The 14988-nt window shown below is 41.0% G+C and overlaps 1 protein-coding gene across 4 annotated transcripts in view; it reads right to left on the bottom strand.

The window, feature by feature from the left end:
- Positions 1-14988, bottom strand: part of pacsin3 (protein kinase C and casein kinase substrate in neurons 3) — a 40963-nt gene that overhangs the window by 7232 nt on the left and 18743 nt on the right. For all 4 annotated transcript variants that reach the window (XM_063012826.1, XM_063012827.1, XM_063012824.1 and 1 more), the window contains exons 4-8: positions 13668-13903; positions 12350-12505; positions 10382-10557; positions 2483-2603; positions 1178-1308 (exon numbers count right to left, since the gene is read on the bottom strand). In XM_063012826.1, the coding sequence (XP_062868896.1) occupies positions 1178-1308; positions 2483-2603; positions 10382-10557; positions 12350-12505; positions 13668-13903 (820 nt within the window). The remainder of the gene's footprint in view (positions 1-1177; positions 1309-2482; positions 2604-10381; positions 10558-12349; positions 12506-13667; positions 13904-14988) is intronic.

Genomic DNA, 14988 nt, shown 5'->3' with positions numbered 1-14988 from the left:
ATTTTTTGCAGAACGATAAGGTCAGAAACACTATAAAACTTGTGTTTATGCTGATGCATTCTTATATAAAGTATATTATGCCCCTGTCCCACCTTTTTACAACTCCTCCCCTGTGTTTACCCTCACACGTATCTTGCGTTCTCATTGGCTGTTCGACATAGCACTCATTGCCAGTTGGGCAACTTAGATCCAGAAATTTGACATGCTAGATATCTCTCTTCGGTCGGAGCCGCTCAGATCGAGTTGTTGAGTAGTTCACACATAGCGATTGAGAGCTGAGTTTCGATCGCCGAGCGAACACCGAGTTGCTCCCGAGCCGGCAAATCTAGCGCCGACCAGTCAGCGAGCAAAAATCTGGGCATTCGTAGTTCAATCAGTGACAGTGTCATGTGTATAGTGATTGTCCTGACAAATAAATGAATTATAAGTCATCTAAAAAGGAAAACAGTTGAGCCACAAATGCCTTACACAAGTAAAGGCTTTGTGATTTAGTGATTAATCAAGTCGGCAATGTAAGGTTATCAAGAGATTAAAGCTAGTAGTTTTAAAATCTCTTAAATCATTCTTTCAGTTATTTGGCTTTTCACAGACACAATTTCATAGATCAACTAAAATAGATATCATATTTGCAATATTGCAAAATGATTTAACGAGATAAATGCTTTATCTTACAGGGCTTAGTTTACCACCATGCCTACACACACAGATTACTGTGCTTACAAAGCTCACAGTGCTACAGTAATAATTAGCCTGAGTCTACCAGCAGGGTGGAAACTCCTCAGGGAACCACAGTCACCAGAAAAAATAAATCAGTGAGCAACATTCATTCTAATTAAAATGTATACTCTTACAAATAGCTCCAGAATATGGCATTGGTATCAATGATTCAAACCTACAGGAGGTCTATTTGATTTGTTTCCTAGGAATAATAAAAACAATTTTTCACAAGCATCTATTTTCCCATGAGAACGTGCAGCTCAAATAACAAGCTGGATTTTTTTCCTCTCGCTAATACCACAGCTTTCTAAACACACCGTCCTAAAAGTCCTAAACTTATTAACAAATAGTGGACGTAGGAACAACTTTGAAAAGTCCTTCAAGTGGAAACCCTTTATCAAGATAAACAACGAAGTACAAACAGTGTGTGTATGTGTATGTGTGTGTGTGTGTGTTTTACCGGATGGTGTCCTGTGGGGTCTGAGGAGCTTCATTGCTGACAGACACAATGTTAGTCAAAGTGACCTCATCCTCGGCGTGACCGTTCTTGTCCTTGCGACTGATAGAACGGTTAGCTTCTGGAGACCATTCCTGATAAAACATGCACATAACACAAACAATCTAAACACTGGTGTCAAATATTGTCAAACAATGCTGCCTGACTTGTTCCACATTGGTACTGACCTGAGACAGTGTTCAGAGTGACCAATAGGGATGTCAGAAGGGCTGATAGCTTAGTCGTTAAAGTACTCGACTAGAAATGACAAGGTCGCTTTGCTTTTTGCTTTGACACCCATCATCACTTATTGCTCAAAACCTCCACCAAGAGGGCTGAAAGAAATCTTCTCATAATTGTTTAGAACTAGAATTGTTTAGTGTTGATGGAGGGGCCAATTTATTCCCAGGGTCTGATAGGAATAAAACTAAAGAAAATGAAAGTGAAGAGGAGTGTGGAGGGTTAGGATACACACAAAAAGACAGAGTTCTGGTGTGGTAAGAAGGATCCCGCATTCCAGAGGCCATTCGTGGGCCATGCAGACAACAGAGCATTCACATCAGCCCATTAGAATTCACCAAGCTTAGGGCTCTAAATGGCTCAATGAACGACAGCTCGATACAGCTGCACTGTTTGAGCCGCTGCTGGAAATGTCATAACATGGCTAAGCAAATGTTAGCATGTGGGTTCATTTATTCATGGCTGGAAAATAGTGGGCTGACATTCAAGTGCGCAAACATTAAACAAATGGAATATAGAGTGGAAACTCTTAACTGGTAGCAATCTGTTACCCTACATCAAACCTGGGACACATTTATAATATTATACATCTAAAAAGAGTCAGTTCAGTGTGATATTACAAACCAAGATTGATTCAATAATGTACTTCAAGCTGGGCAGAGGTTATTGATGTGCCTCAACCTTGACATGTTCTGTGCTGTACCTCAAACTGGAGCAGGGTTATATTACAACCCACACTGGAGTCAATCCAACACTCTACCCAAAACTAGGACCAGTTTATTACTGAAGATTAAACTGCCCGGTATTGTACCCTAAGTAAAAATCAGTTCAACGTTGTACCTCAAACTAGGGCCAGTTGACAGCTGATAAATAACACTTCTAAACTGGGACCAGTAAAATGTTCACAAGTTTATTATTTATTACACCTTGGTCAGTTCACTACTGTACACGTAAACTGAAACCTGATCACTATTTTGTACCTTAAATATTAATAACCTACAAATGAAACTTTAAGCAGTACAAATATACCTCAAACTGGGGCCAGTTCATGCTCATGCCAGGTCCATGCGTGTTCCTCCACCATCTCAGGTCCTCCATGTCATTCGCAGCATTAATGGTCTGGTTAAGGTCATTGTACAAAGCCTTAAACCTACATGGAGAAATGCCACAGTCAACACAAGCAGGCATTTAAAAAAATTACCAGGTAATATTTGCTTTGTTCACTTCCTTCCTTATTCTGATTTTATCACAAGTGCACAAGTTCAGGTTAACATGAGTGAAGCCTGGAGCACGAGAAAGAATGTAAATTGGGTGGGAAGGAACAAACACACCTTAACCAAACACACTGGGTCAGAATGAAGATTACTGCACATTATTACAGAGGAGTACATAATGACAGAGAGGTATTATTCTGTTCCTCAGAAAGGTCCTTTTGAAAGCCCCTTAGTGTTTTGTCATTGGTATGATTTGATGTAGGTTTAAGAGGTTTGGTCTGACGCTTTGGAATTTTTTTTGGTTTACTTGTACACTGTGAGTCAAAGAAAAGTACATTGCCCAAAACTTTAGCAAATTTACTCAAGTTACTCAACTTTCAAAATTGGTTGCCATGACAACCGCTAAGTTACAATGGTTATCACCACTGAGGACAGATTAACTGGAAAAAAAAAAGTAGGACTTAAAAACTTGCTGCGAAACTGGTGAAACTCGTAGCTACGAAAGACAAAAACGAAGCAGCCGTCCGAAAAGCAAAGCACAAGTTGAGGAAGGGATGCACAACCAAGAGGACGAACCTCTTACCCATCAGTCAACACGTCAAATTTCTAGGGAAACTGGACAATCTAAAGTATTCATTCTGATCTGCGCTGCGATAGTGATAGAATTTTGAAAATTGAGCAACATTTGCCAAGGTTATGGTACAGAGACCCACTTTTTTGACACATGGTATTAATGATCGGAATCTTGCTTACTGCATCAAAATGGACAACATGATAAACAATGACAATTAGACAGAAAAAGCAGCTTTCAAATCACACAAATTACAGTGGCTCTATTGTTTATAAATAATAGTAATAATATAATAATTAATTTACATTCTTTTATATAAAACACGCTGAATCCATGTAAAATGTAACTTTCATTTTTGGCTATTTTTGTAGTACTGGATATTGTATGTTGTATATTAGAGCTTTTAAAAGGGTATTTTTATTTCAATAACCAATTCTAAAATAAAAACATGACAGTAATGTACCTTAAGCTGGGCAGAGGTTATTGATGTGCCTTAACCTTGACATGTTCTGTGCTGTACCTCAAACTGGAGCAGGGTTATATTACAACCCACACTGGAGTCAATCCAACAGTGAATGATAATTTGGGACCAGTCAAACACTTGACCCAAAACTAGAGCCAGTTTATTACTGAAAATTGAACTGCCTTTAGTTTAGTATTGCACCCCAAGCAAAAATTAGTTCAATGTTGTAACTCAAACTAGGGCCAGTTGACAGCTAATAAATAACAGTTTTAAACTGGGACTGGTTGGTCTTTGTTTTACATATGCTGCATTTCACCAGTGCAGCAAAAATTAACCAAGTAAAAATACATAATATACAATAATCAATGCCTACAGTTTAATGTCAGCGGTCCACCACTCCTGAGACCCAGGAGGTGCTAACAACCCGGACTGGTGCCCAATCAGGTCGACTACTACACGCCTGCCTGAGGGGACACGCGTGATAGATTCATCAGTTAAGATGAACTGTCAGAAGTCAACTCTGGATAGTTGAGAAGTCATAGCTGGAACTATATACAGTGTATCACAAAAGTGAGTACACCCCTCACATTTCTGCAAATATTTTATTATATATTTTCATGGGACAACACTATAGAAATAAAACTTGGATATAACTTAGAGTAGTCAGTGTACAGCTTGTATAGCAGTGTAGATTTACTGTCTTCTGAAAATAACTCAACACACAGCCATTAATGTCTAAATGGCTGGCAACATAAGTGAGTACACCCCACAGTGAACATGTCCAAATTGTGCCCAAAGTGTCAATATTTTGTGTGACCACCATTATTATCCAGCACTGCCTTAACCCTCCTGGGCATGGAATTCACCAGAGCTGCACAGGTTGCGACTAGAATCCTCTTCCACTCCTCCATGATGACATCACGGAGCTGGTGGATGTTAGACACCTTGAACTCCTCCACCTTCCACTTGAGGATGCGCCACAGGTGCTCAATTGGGTTTAGTCCATCACCTTTACCTTCAGCTTCCTCAGCAAGGCAGTTGTCATCTTGGAGGTTGTGTTTGGGGTCGTTATCCTGTTGGAAAACTGCCATGAGGCCCAGTTTTCGAAGGGAGGGGATCATGCTCTGTTTCAGAATGTCACAGTACATGTTGGAATTCATGTTTCCCTCAATGAACTGCAGCTCCCCAGTGCCAGCAACACTCATGCAGCCCAAGACCATGATGCTACCACCCCCATGCTTGACTGTAGGCAAGATACAGTTGTCTTGGTACTTCTCACCAGGGCGCCGCCACACATGCTGGACACCATCTGAGCCAAACAAGTTTATCTTGGTCTCGTCAGACCACAGGGCATTCCAGTAATCCATGTTCTTGGACTGCTTGTCTTCAGCAAACTGTTTGCGGGCTTTCTTGTGCGTCAGCTTCCTTCTGGGATGACGACCATGCAGACCGAGTTGATGCAGTGTGCGGCGTATGGTCTGAGCACTGACAGGCTGACCTCCCACGTCTTCAACCTCTGCAGCAATGCTGGCAGCACTCATGTGTCTATTTTTTAAAGCCAACCTCTGGATATGACGCCGAACACGTGGACTCAACTTCTTTGGTCGACCCTGGCGAAGTCTGTTCCGAGTGGAACCTGTCCTGGAAAACCGCTGTATGACCTTGGCCACCATGCTGTAGCTCAGTTTCAGGGTGTTAGCAATCTTCTTATAGCCCAGGCCATCTTTGTGGAGAGCAACAATTCTATTTCTCACATCCTCAGAGAGTTATTTGCCATGAGGTGCCATGTTGAATATCCAGTGGCCAGTATGAGAGAATTGTACCCAAAACACCAAATTTAACAGCCCTGCTCCCCATTTACACCTGGGACCTTGACACATGACACCAGGGAGGGACAACGACACATTTGGGCACAATTTGGACATGTTCACTGTGGGGTGTACTCACTTATGTTGCCAGCTATTTAGACATTAATGGCTGTGTGTTGAGTTATTTTCAGAAGACAGTAAATCTACACTGCTATACAAGCTGTACACTGACTACTCTAAGTTATATCCAAGTTTCATGTCTATAGTGTTGTCCCATGAAAAGATATAATGAAATATTTGCAGAAATGTGAGGGGTGTACTCACTTTTGTGATACACTGTATATGCTAGAAAGAAAGCCAAAGCAAAACCAACTAATATGACAGCTTTGGACCAGCATGAAAGTTAAGCTAAAATTTCTCATTTCCGATCATTGCTTAAACTAACATGATCGGCATGAAAAAGATATCATCAGAACATCTTATCTTTAACCGTATCAAAAAAAACAATATCTGAAGTAGACAAAGAACATCTGGGTTAACAAAAGGCATTTTGAAAATGTGCTGTAATCTAAACAAATCAAACTATTTGGACACAAAGGTATGTTTAAAAAAAACAAGTAGCATTTAATAAACAGAACACATTACCAGATGTTGCATTGATGATGTTTTTAGACTGTGTGGCAGCAGGTGGCACAAAAAACAAATAGATTCCACGCCGTGTCAGCAAATTCTGAAGCAAATGCTTTTCTGCTTTTTTAATATCTTTTTGTTTATGAATTCCCCCCCCCCCCTTTTCTCCCTTTTAGCGCGTCCAATCGCCTCTCCACCAATGCCGATTCCCACTCTGATTGAGGAGAATGAAGCTAGCCCACGCCCCCTTCGACACGTGGGCAGCAGTCGTATGCATTTTGTCACCTACACTTTGACGAGTGCAATGCGGATAAGCACTGTGTACGGAGAGACACACCCTGACAGCACTCCAGCTCTTCCCATCTCTGTGCAGGCGCCATCAATCAGCCAGCAGAGGTCGTAATTGCATTAGTTATGAGAGAGTCCCTATCCGGCTTTTAATATCCCACCCTTACCTGAACAACAGGCCAATCGTTGTTCGTGTGGTTGCTCAGCCCAGCCGGCAGGCAGAGCTGACACTCGATACGATGTATTCCAGATCCCAGCTCTGGTTCCAGCGTGTGTTTTTACCGCTGCGACACCTGAGCTGCATGCTTTTCTGCTTTTATCTGCTTCTATTGCTAACACGGTTTTGGGGGCACAAGAAAGAAGTAAATAGACCGGGTACAAGGCCATTTTAGGGCACCACAAACACTTTTCATACCCACTGATAATGTAGAGTAGCCTATCCACATATTTGCATGTTTTAGTAGTCGGAAGGCACCTAAAGGAATACCAAGATGGGCGGTATACTATATGGCTTGCTGGACACACTGTTCTAATACTATGGGCATTATTCTAGAGCAGTGGTTCTCAAACTGTGGTACGCGTACCACTGGTGGTACGTGAAGCAGCACGAGGTGGTACGCCAGATAATCTCGGAAAAGTAATTACATGCACCGAAAAAAAAAATTTGTAAATGTGTAAATTACTAATAAAATTCTTATAATTCTGTTTTAATAAAATCAGTTTAATTAAAACAAATCGTATTCAAACTAATGTGTTATTTAAAACATTCGGGGCTACGCAGACACCGTACTTCATTACGTCTATACTTTACGTTCGCGGTTTCCATCTGGAAATTTCCGAAACGTTATCAGTAAAGTTATCAGTAAAGTTATCAGTAGATCTCTCGCTTTTATCAGATCAGATCTGCGTTTGAAGCTCACTGATCTCGTTCCTGGCTGCTCCGCTAAACAGACGCATCCCACTCACTCACATGCCGATTCTATTGAACGGATCTTTGAAATGAACGAAAGGAGCCGAATCTTTTATTTCTGCACAATTCTTATCGGCTGTAATCCACCCATTCAGCTTCCATCAGTAAAGGGGAATTCATCGAAAATTGTAATAAAGGCTGTGTATTGTCGATATTCAAATCCGAAACACTTTCAGTATTGCGGAGAGCGAGACACACACACACACACACACACACACACACACACACACACACACAGAGAGCGAGAGAAAGAGCTGGTAGTATAATTACAAATAATTGAGAAATAAACTATAAACTTGTTTAATTCTGTTAAATCTGATTATTTCAATGTGCTTATGTTTTAAAGCAGAAACAAACACAGTCACATCTCTGTACAAGAGAGGATTTTTCTGAAACTTAATGAAATGCAACCACAGTCTGCCTCTTCCCTATAGTGTTTTTGCCTTTTGAAATTAATCTTTCTTATTTAAGTGATGTTTGAATTAGCCCTACATTTAATGCAAATTTGATGTTAATATCGAGGGTGTCTTACCTAGTTTACCTAGTAGCGTGAAGTCACTTTTTGAACGGCTCTTTGAAAGGAACCGAGCCAAAAGATCCAGCTCCCGTCAAGAAGCCATAATTCCCATCACTAATATATATATATATATATATACAGTGTATCACAAAAGTGAGTACACCCCTCACATTTCTGCAGATATTTAAGTATATCTTTTCATGGGACAACACTGACAAAATGACACTTTGACACAATGAAAAGTAGTCTGTGTGCAGCTTATATAACAGTGTAAATTTATTCTTCCCTTAAAATAACTCAATATACAGCAATTAATGTCTAAACCACCGGCAACAAAAGTGAGTACACCCCTAAGAGACTACACCCCTAAATGTCCAAATTGAGCACTGCTTGTCATTTTTCCTCCAAAATGTCATATGATTTGTTAGTGTTACTAGGTCTCAGGTGTGCATAGGGAGCAGGTGTGTTCAATTTAGTAGTACAGCTCTCACACTCTCTCATACTAGTCACTGAAAGTTCCAACATGGCACCTCATGGCAAAGAACTCTCTGAGGATCTTAAAAGACGAATTGTTGCGCTACATGAAGATGGCCAAGGCTACAAGAAGATTGCCAACACCCTGAAACTGAGCTGCAGCACAGTGGCCAAGATCATCCAGCGTTTTAAAAGAGCAGGGTCCACTCAGAACAGACCTCACGTTGGTCGTCCAAAGAAGCTGAGTGCACGTGCTCAGCGTCACATCCAACTGCTGTCTTTGAAAGATAGGCGCAGGAGTGCTGTCAGCATTGCTGCAGAGATTGAAAAGGCGGGGGGTCAGCCTGTCAGTGCTCAGACCATACGCCGCACACTACATCAAATTGGTCTGCATGGCTGTCACCCCAGAAGGAAGCCTCTTCTGAAGTCTCTACACAAGAAAGCCCGCAAACAGTTTGCTGAAGACATGTCAACAAAGGACATGGATTACTGGAACCATGTCCTATGGTCTGATGAGACCAAGATTAATTTGTTTGGTTCAGATGGTCTCAAGCATGTGTGGCGGCAATCAGGTGAGGAGTACAAAGATAAGTGTGTCATGCCTACAGTCAAGCATGGTGGTGGGAATGCCATGGTCTGGGGCTGCATGAGTGCAGCAGGTGTTGGGGAGTTACATTTCATTGAGGGACACATGAACTCCAATATGTACTGTGAAATACTGAAGCAGAGCATGATCCCCTCCCTCCGGAAACTGGGTCGCAGGGCAGTGTTCCAGCATGATAATGACCCCAAACACACCTCTAAGACGACCACTGCTTTATTGAAGAGGCTGAGGGTAAAGGTGATGGACTGGCCAAGCATGTCTCCAGACCTAAGCCCAATAGAACATCTTTGGGGCATCCTCAAGCGGAAGGTGGAGGAGCGCAAAGTCTCGAATATCCGCCAGCTCCGTGATGTCGTCATGGAGGAGTGGAAAAGCATTCCAGTGGCAACCTGTGAAGCTCTGGTAAACTCCATGCCCAGGAGAGTTAAGGCAGTTCTGGGAAATAATGGTGGCCACACAAAATATTGACACTTCAGGAACTTTCACTAAGGGGTGTACTCACTTTTGTTGCCGGTGGTTTAGACATTAATGGCTGTATATTGAGTTATTTTGAGGGAAGAATAAATTTACACTGTTATATAAGCTGCACACAGACTACTTTTCATTGTGTCAAAGTGTCATTTTGTCAGTGTTGTCCCATGAAAAGATATACTTAAATATCTGCAGAAATGTGAGGGGTGTACTCACTTTTGTGATACACTGTATATATATATATATATATATACACACACACACACACACACACACACACCTAATTAATGTGAGCCTTATGTGGTTCTGTGATGAGAAACATAGGTGGTACCTGGAAGTTTCGGTTTGATAATGGGTGGTACTCGGTCTAAAAAGTTTGAGAACCACTGTTCTAGAGCAATTCTGAAGCAAATCTGAATCTGTCTCCTAGATTTGACTGTTATTAAAGATTTCTTCTGCAAAGAGGATCAAATCATAAAGTTACTGTGCATTAGTATGTGTAGAAATATTATAAATAATATTCAGCAGGTTTAAGGTATGGTGTGCTTCTTTTCAGTTTAAAAAATTATAAAATGTGTTATTTGGCCAGGCGTGCTTAAACCTCAACCTCAACTAAAAGCACAACTAGACACATTATTATTGCCTTAAACTATTTAGAAGGACCGTGGTTAATGAACAACAATACGTTGCACATTCTTTCTAAAGTAAACAATGATAACAGAGTCCACAGTCAAACAGCTGCATTAATAGTTAACATTTTGATGGATTTGCAACGTTTTTTGCCGCTGGGTAAATGCATGACTGAACTATTACAGAGGTGTTGGGATAGTGAAGCCTGACTACACAAGTCAGGATCTGTAAAATGCACACAATAATATTCCATGAATCTTAGCCTTCAGCAAGACTGCACACACTTACCTTCCATTACTCGAGAGGTCCAGATGCTGATGAATATCCAGCATCACTTCTTTAAAGAAGCACAACCGCTTCTTTTCAGCATCCTGAGTGATCTCAAAAACCTGTTCCATGTCCTCCATGTACCGCGGGTTACAACGGTTCAACTCGTCCAGAGCTTTCTCATAGCGCTCCTTCGCCTGAAGCATGATAAGCAAAGCAGCGCTTATTAAAGTGCTTTTTTAGTCAAAACAAACAGTACAGTTGTGCACATTTGAGTTTTTTAGCATGGGCTTTTCTGCTTTTACTGATCTCTTTCTATAACTAAAAAACATACGAGTCCACACCGTTTTTGGGATACAAGGAGGAAGTGTGGACAGTTTTGTATCTCCAATTAACCTGACTGCAAACCCAGGACCTTCTTGCAGTGAGGCGACAGTGCTACACTTTCATACGTACTGACAATGTAGAGAAGTCTATTCACATATTTGCATGTTTTAATAAGTGAAAGGAACCTAAAAGAAAAATAAGATGGCCAAAAGTATGTGGACACCTGACCATGATCTTGTTGGACAACCTGTTCTAATAACCATTATAGAACAAGTAGTGGCTGTAACAGCCTCTTCTCTTCAGGGGCGGCTTTTGTCATTTGTCAGGTAGGACGCTGATGTTGAGCAAGAGGTCCTGGCTGAAATTAGACGTTCCAATTTATCGCAGAGGATTTTTGGTGGGGTTAAGGTCAGGGCTTTGTGCCAGCCACAAAGTTGAAAGCATTTCAATCACTTATTAGACTGATTTTGTACAGATAATATTTAGGAGGCATGTCCACATACTTTAGCCCATATAAAGCACATATTAAAAACCCTAACAACATAAAATACAATTCAATGAGAGGTGGATAGTGACATGCTACATTAACTCTACTAAGTACTTGTGTGATTAGTTTTTAATGGGATACTTTTGTTGCTGTTTTTTTTAGGTAAATGTGCAAAAAATCTCAATGATCCTGGTCTGCTCTACCTTATACCCTAATCAGCCTCTGCTCTTCATAAACACTGAAGTAAATTACCTAATAAAGGTCATTTTAAAACAGCACATACTGTAGATCACGACTGTGTTGCTGTCATCTGCAAACAAGCAAATCAAACAAAACTCAGACCAACCCCCTCACATATCCTGCCAGCAAGGACACACCAGCAAATGGACATAAGCACAAGTCTGCTTCTACACACAATACAGAGGGCCTTAATCCCATCATGATCACCCCTGCAATACTCTATTTCTTCTCAAATGCAGATTCAGTTCTACTAGTTATTATATACAAGGGTTCAAAAACATTTGCATGCCTGGCCAATAAAATGCTATAAAGCATATAGCTATGCTATGCAAAAGTAAAGAAACAACACATGAGTCATGTCGCACAGATGCAGTGCAATTACTACTAAAACAGATCCAAAACACAACCGAGACCTTGCGTAATTACCAAACAAGTCTCATCTCGCCTCACCAAATAGAGCCTGTGGAATTTCCATCTCCACCCACATTACACCCAGGGTCGATCAACATACCGTCCTTGCTATTTTTCTTTTTTAAAAGGTTCTTATAACATATAAGGATACATGGCATCTTGGAATCACCAGAAGGTTGTTTGGGACAATCTGCCTGCCTCTGCCAGGAAGGGAATTTAGACTAATTGATGTTGGACGTGAAGGCCTGGCTTGCAATCAATGTTCCATTTCATTTCATGGCTTTTAATGGTGTTGAGGTAAGGGCGGTCAGTGCAGACCACTGGAGTTCCTCTACACCAAACTCATCAAACTACGTCTTGATAGATCTGGCTTTGTACTTTGTTCAAAATCATAATTATTTATGAGTGTACTTTTGAAGTGGATATATGCACTGGGGTTATATTAAGTAATGAAAATCACAGTCGTAAACACTTGTGTCCTTCACCGGACAGCAAGTTATGACCTGATTTTATTTGTTCGTTACCTTCTCTGTCTCCTGAGTGCATTTGTCCACTCGGTCAGTGAACTTGCGAACCTCTTCTGGGGACTTGGTGGAGTCGGCTTTGGCGTGTGTCTCACGGGCCACCGCTGTCCGCTCCTCCTTACAGGCTTGGTTGAAGCTCTTTTTAGACGACTCCACCTACCACAGTGTAACAGAATACTCATCAGCTCACTGAACCCCCTCTCCTGTGAGCTCTGTGCTAAAAGGAGAACTATTCATGAAGCATATTAAAACACAGATGCAGTTTAATGACTACACTCTTAGAAATGTAATGGTATGCAATGTTCAGAGTATACACTGATACAAATATACAAATATGATATACAAATATACACTGATCGGCCATAACATTAAAACCACCTCCTTGTTTCTACACTCACTGTCCATTTTATCAGCTCCACTTACCATATAGAAGCACTTTGAAGTTCTACAATTACTGACTGTATTCCATCTGTTTCTCTACATACATTTTCAGCCTGCTTTCACCCTTCTTCTTGTTCTTTAATTGTCAGGACCACCACAAAGTAGGTATTATTTAGGTGGTGGATCATTCTCAGAACTGCAGTGACACTGACATGGTGGTGTTGTGTTAGTGTGCGTTGTGCTGGTATGAGTGGATCAGACACAGCAGCGCTGCTGGAGTTTTTAAATACAGTGTCCACTCACTGTCCACTCTATTAGACACTTCTACCTAGTTGGTCCAACTTAACAGATGTAAAGTCAGAGACGATCGCTCATCTGTTGCTGCTGTTCGAGTTGGCCTATGGGGCGCTGTTGGATGGATATTTTTGGATGGTGGACTATTCTCAGTCCAGCAGGTGTTTAAAAACTCCATCAGCACTGCTGTGTCTTATCCACATATTTTTAATGTTATGGCTGATCAGTGTGGTTATCACATATAAAGCAATGTGTTTACACACGTTCTCTTAGCATGAGAAAACAGTTTGGTTTTCTTAATGACCTTGGTAAATGTCTACTGTTGTCTGTACTGTCAAATAAGTCAAACTAGCCCTATTTGTATGATCACAGGGATATCACCCACTATAGTTAATCATAATTGCATAAGGTTAAATAAGAGGCCATGCCGAAACTGAATGGTAATAACATATTAAACTATAGGAAGACACCTAAAAGGCACTGTGTCCAAGGTACCTACAGTAATACAATAATTCTAATTAAAATAAATACAATAATTCTAATTAAATTAAATATAGTATTGTGAAAAAGTAGATGGTAAGAACCATCAGATCCTATACCATGATTAACAGTGGTACTGCCACACCATAAGAATCCTACTTACGTCTTTAAATTTGCGAACCCAGGGTTTCTGGGCCTTTCGGAATCCCTCATCTGCATCTTTGGTCTCCTTAAATCCTCCAATCATCTGCTTGTGGAAGGCATCCTTCTGCCAATTGCGGATCTTCTCGCTATCCTCCACGACAAGTTTCTCCTTCAGCTCCATATGGATCTCACTTAGCTTGTCTGCTGCGTTCATAAACGCATGCCAAGCTTTCTCCAATGTGCCATACTGTGGGCCTACAAGCATGAGACAAATCTTTATAAAATGCTTTGTTTTATACCTAATAAACACAGCCTTCTGAAACCACTCAAATAAGACTCCCCTCATTTGCTATGTATGTTGCTAAATTTGGTATGGGCTGGCATTTTGCCTACAAGACAAAAGTAACAGCACTTTACATTAACAGTACAGGTTATTTTTTCAGGCATCTTTAGAACTGTAGTGATGCATGCAGATGAAAAAAAGCATTTCTAGAGATCTTAAAGGTCTTTTTACATCAGTGTTCCTACGATCTCTAGGAATGGTCACATCTTTTACTTTTGCTGAGTTTTCAGTTATTTCTTTTAAAAATTCTAAAAGCCTTGATTGGAAACAAGGTACAACTCAAGAGATAGCATAAGTCTTGCCTAGTTTGGCGCTGGGGACTAGTCTAACTAAGGTTTGTTTGTTTATTAGGATTTTAACGTCATGTTTTACACTTTGGTTACATTCATGACAGGAACGGTAGTTACCCATTACACAAGATTAATCAGTTCACAAGGTAATATTGAACACAGTCATGGACAATTTCGTATCCCCAATTCACCTCACCTCACTTGCATGTCTTTGGACTGTGGGATGAAAACCAGAGCACCCGGAGGAACCCCATACGGACACGGGGAGAACATGTAAACTCCACACAGAAAGGACCCGGACCGCCCCCACCTGGGGATCGAACCCAGGACCTTTTTGCTGTGAGGCGAAGTCTAACTAAGGGAAAGGCTGGATGGTTTGTTCACCTACTCGCCACTGCTACAGCTCACACCTTCTGAGAGCAAGGTAGCACATATCCAACATGCAATCAGCGTATATCAAAAACGAGACAAACTGGCAACCGGAAGGTAATTCTTTATAATCCTGACTTAATCAAGAACACAACAGAACTAGAAGTCACAAAGATCTATGAATTTCTTGTGGAACTAGCAATAAAGATGTGTCTGCATTTCTGGTAACTAAACCTGCACATCAAATGAAACAGAAAGCCATCCTGTCAGCCTGCAGGAATCTGGTGCCATCTTAAAGGTTATTTTGAGAGAGCTGGAAAAGCCCCAGTGCCCCTGGT

The sequence above is a fragment of the Trichomycterus rosablanca genome, chromosome 17 (genome assembly GCF_030014385.1).
Source record: "Trichomycterus rosablanca isolate fTriRos1 chromosome 17, fTriRos1.hap1, whole genome shotgun sequence".
In the NCBI taxonomy this organism is placed as follows: domain Eukaryota; kingdom Metazoa; phylum Chordata; class Actinopteri; order Siluriformes; family Trichomycteridae; genus Trichomycterus; species Trichomycterus rosablanca.
The sequence above is the reverse complement of the archived record's forward strand: the minus strand, read 5'-3'. Positions and strand labels throughout refer to the sequence as shown.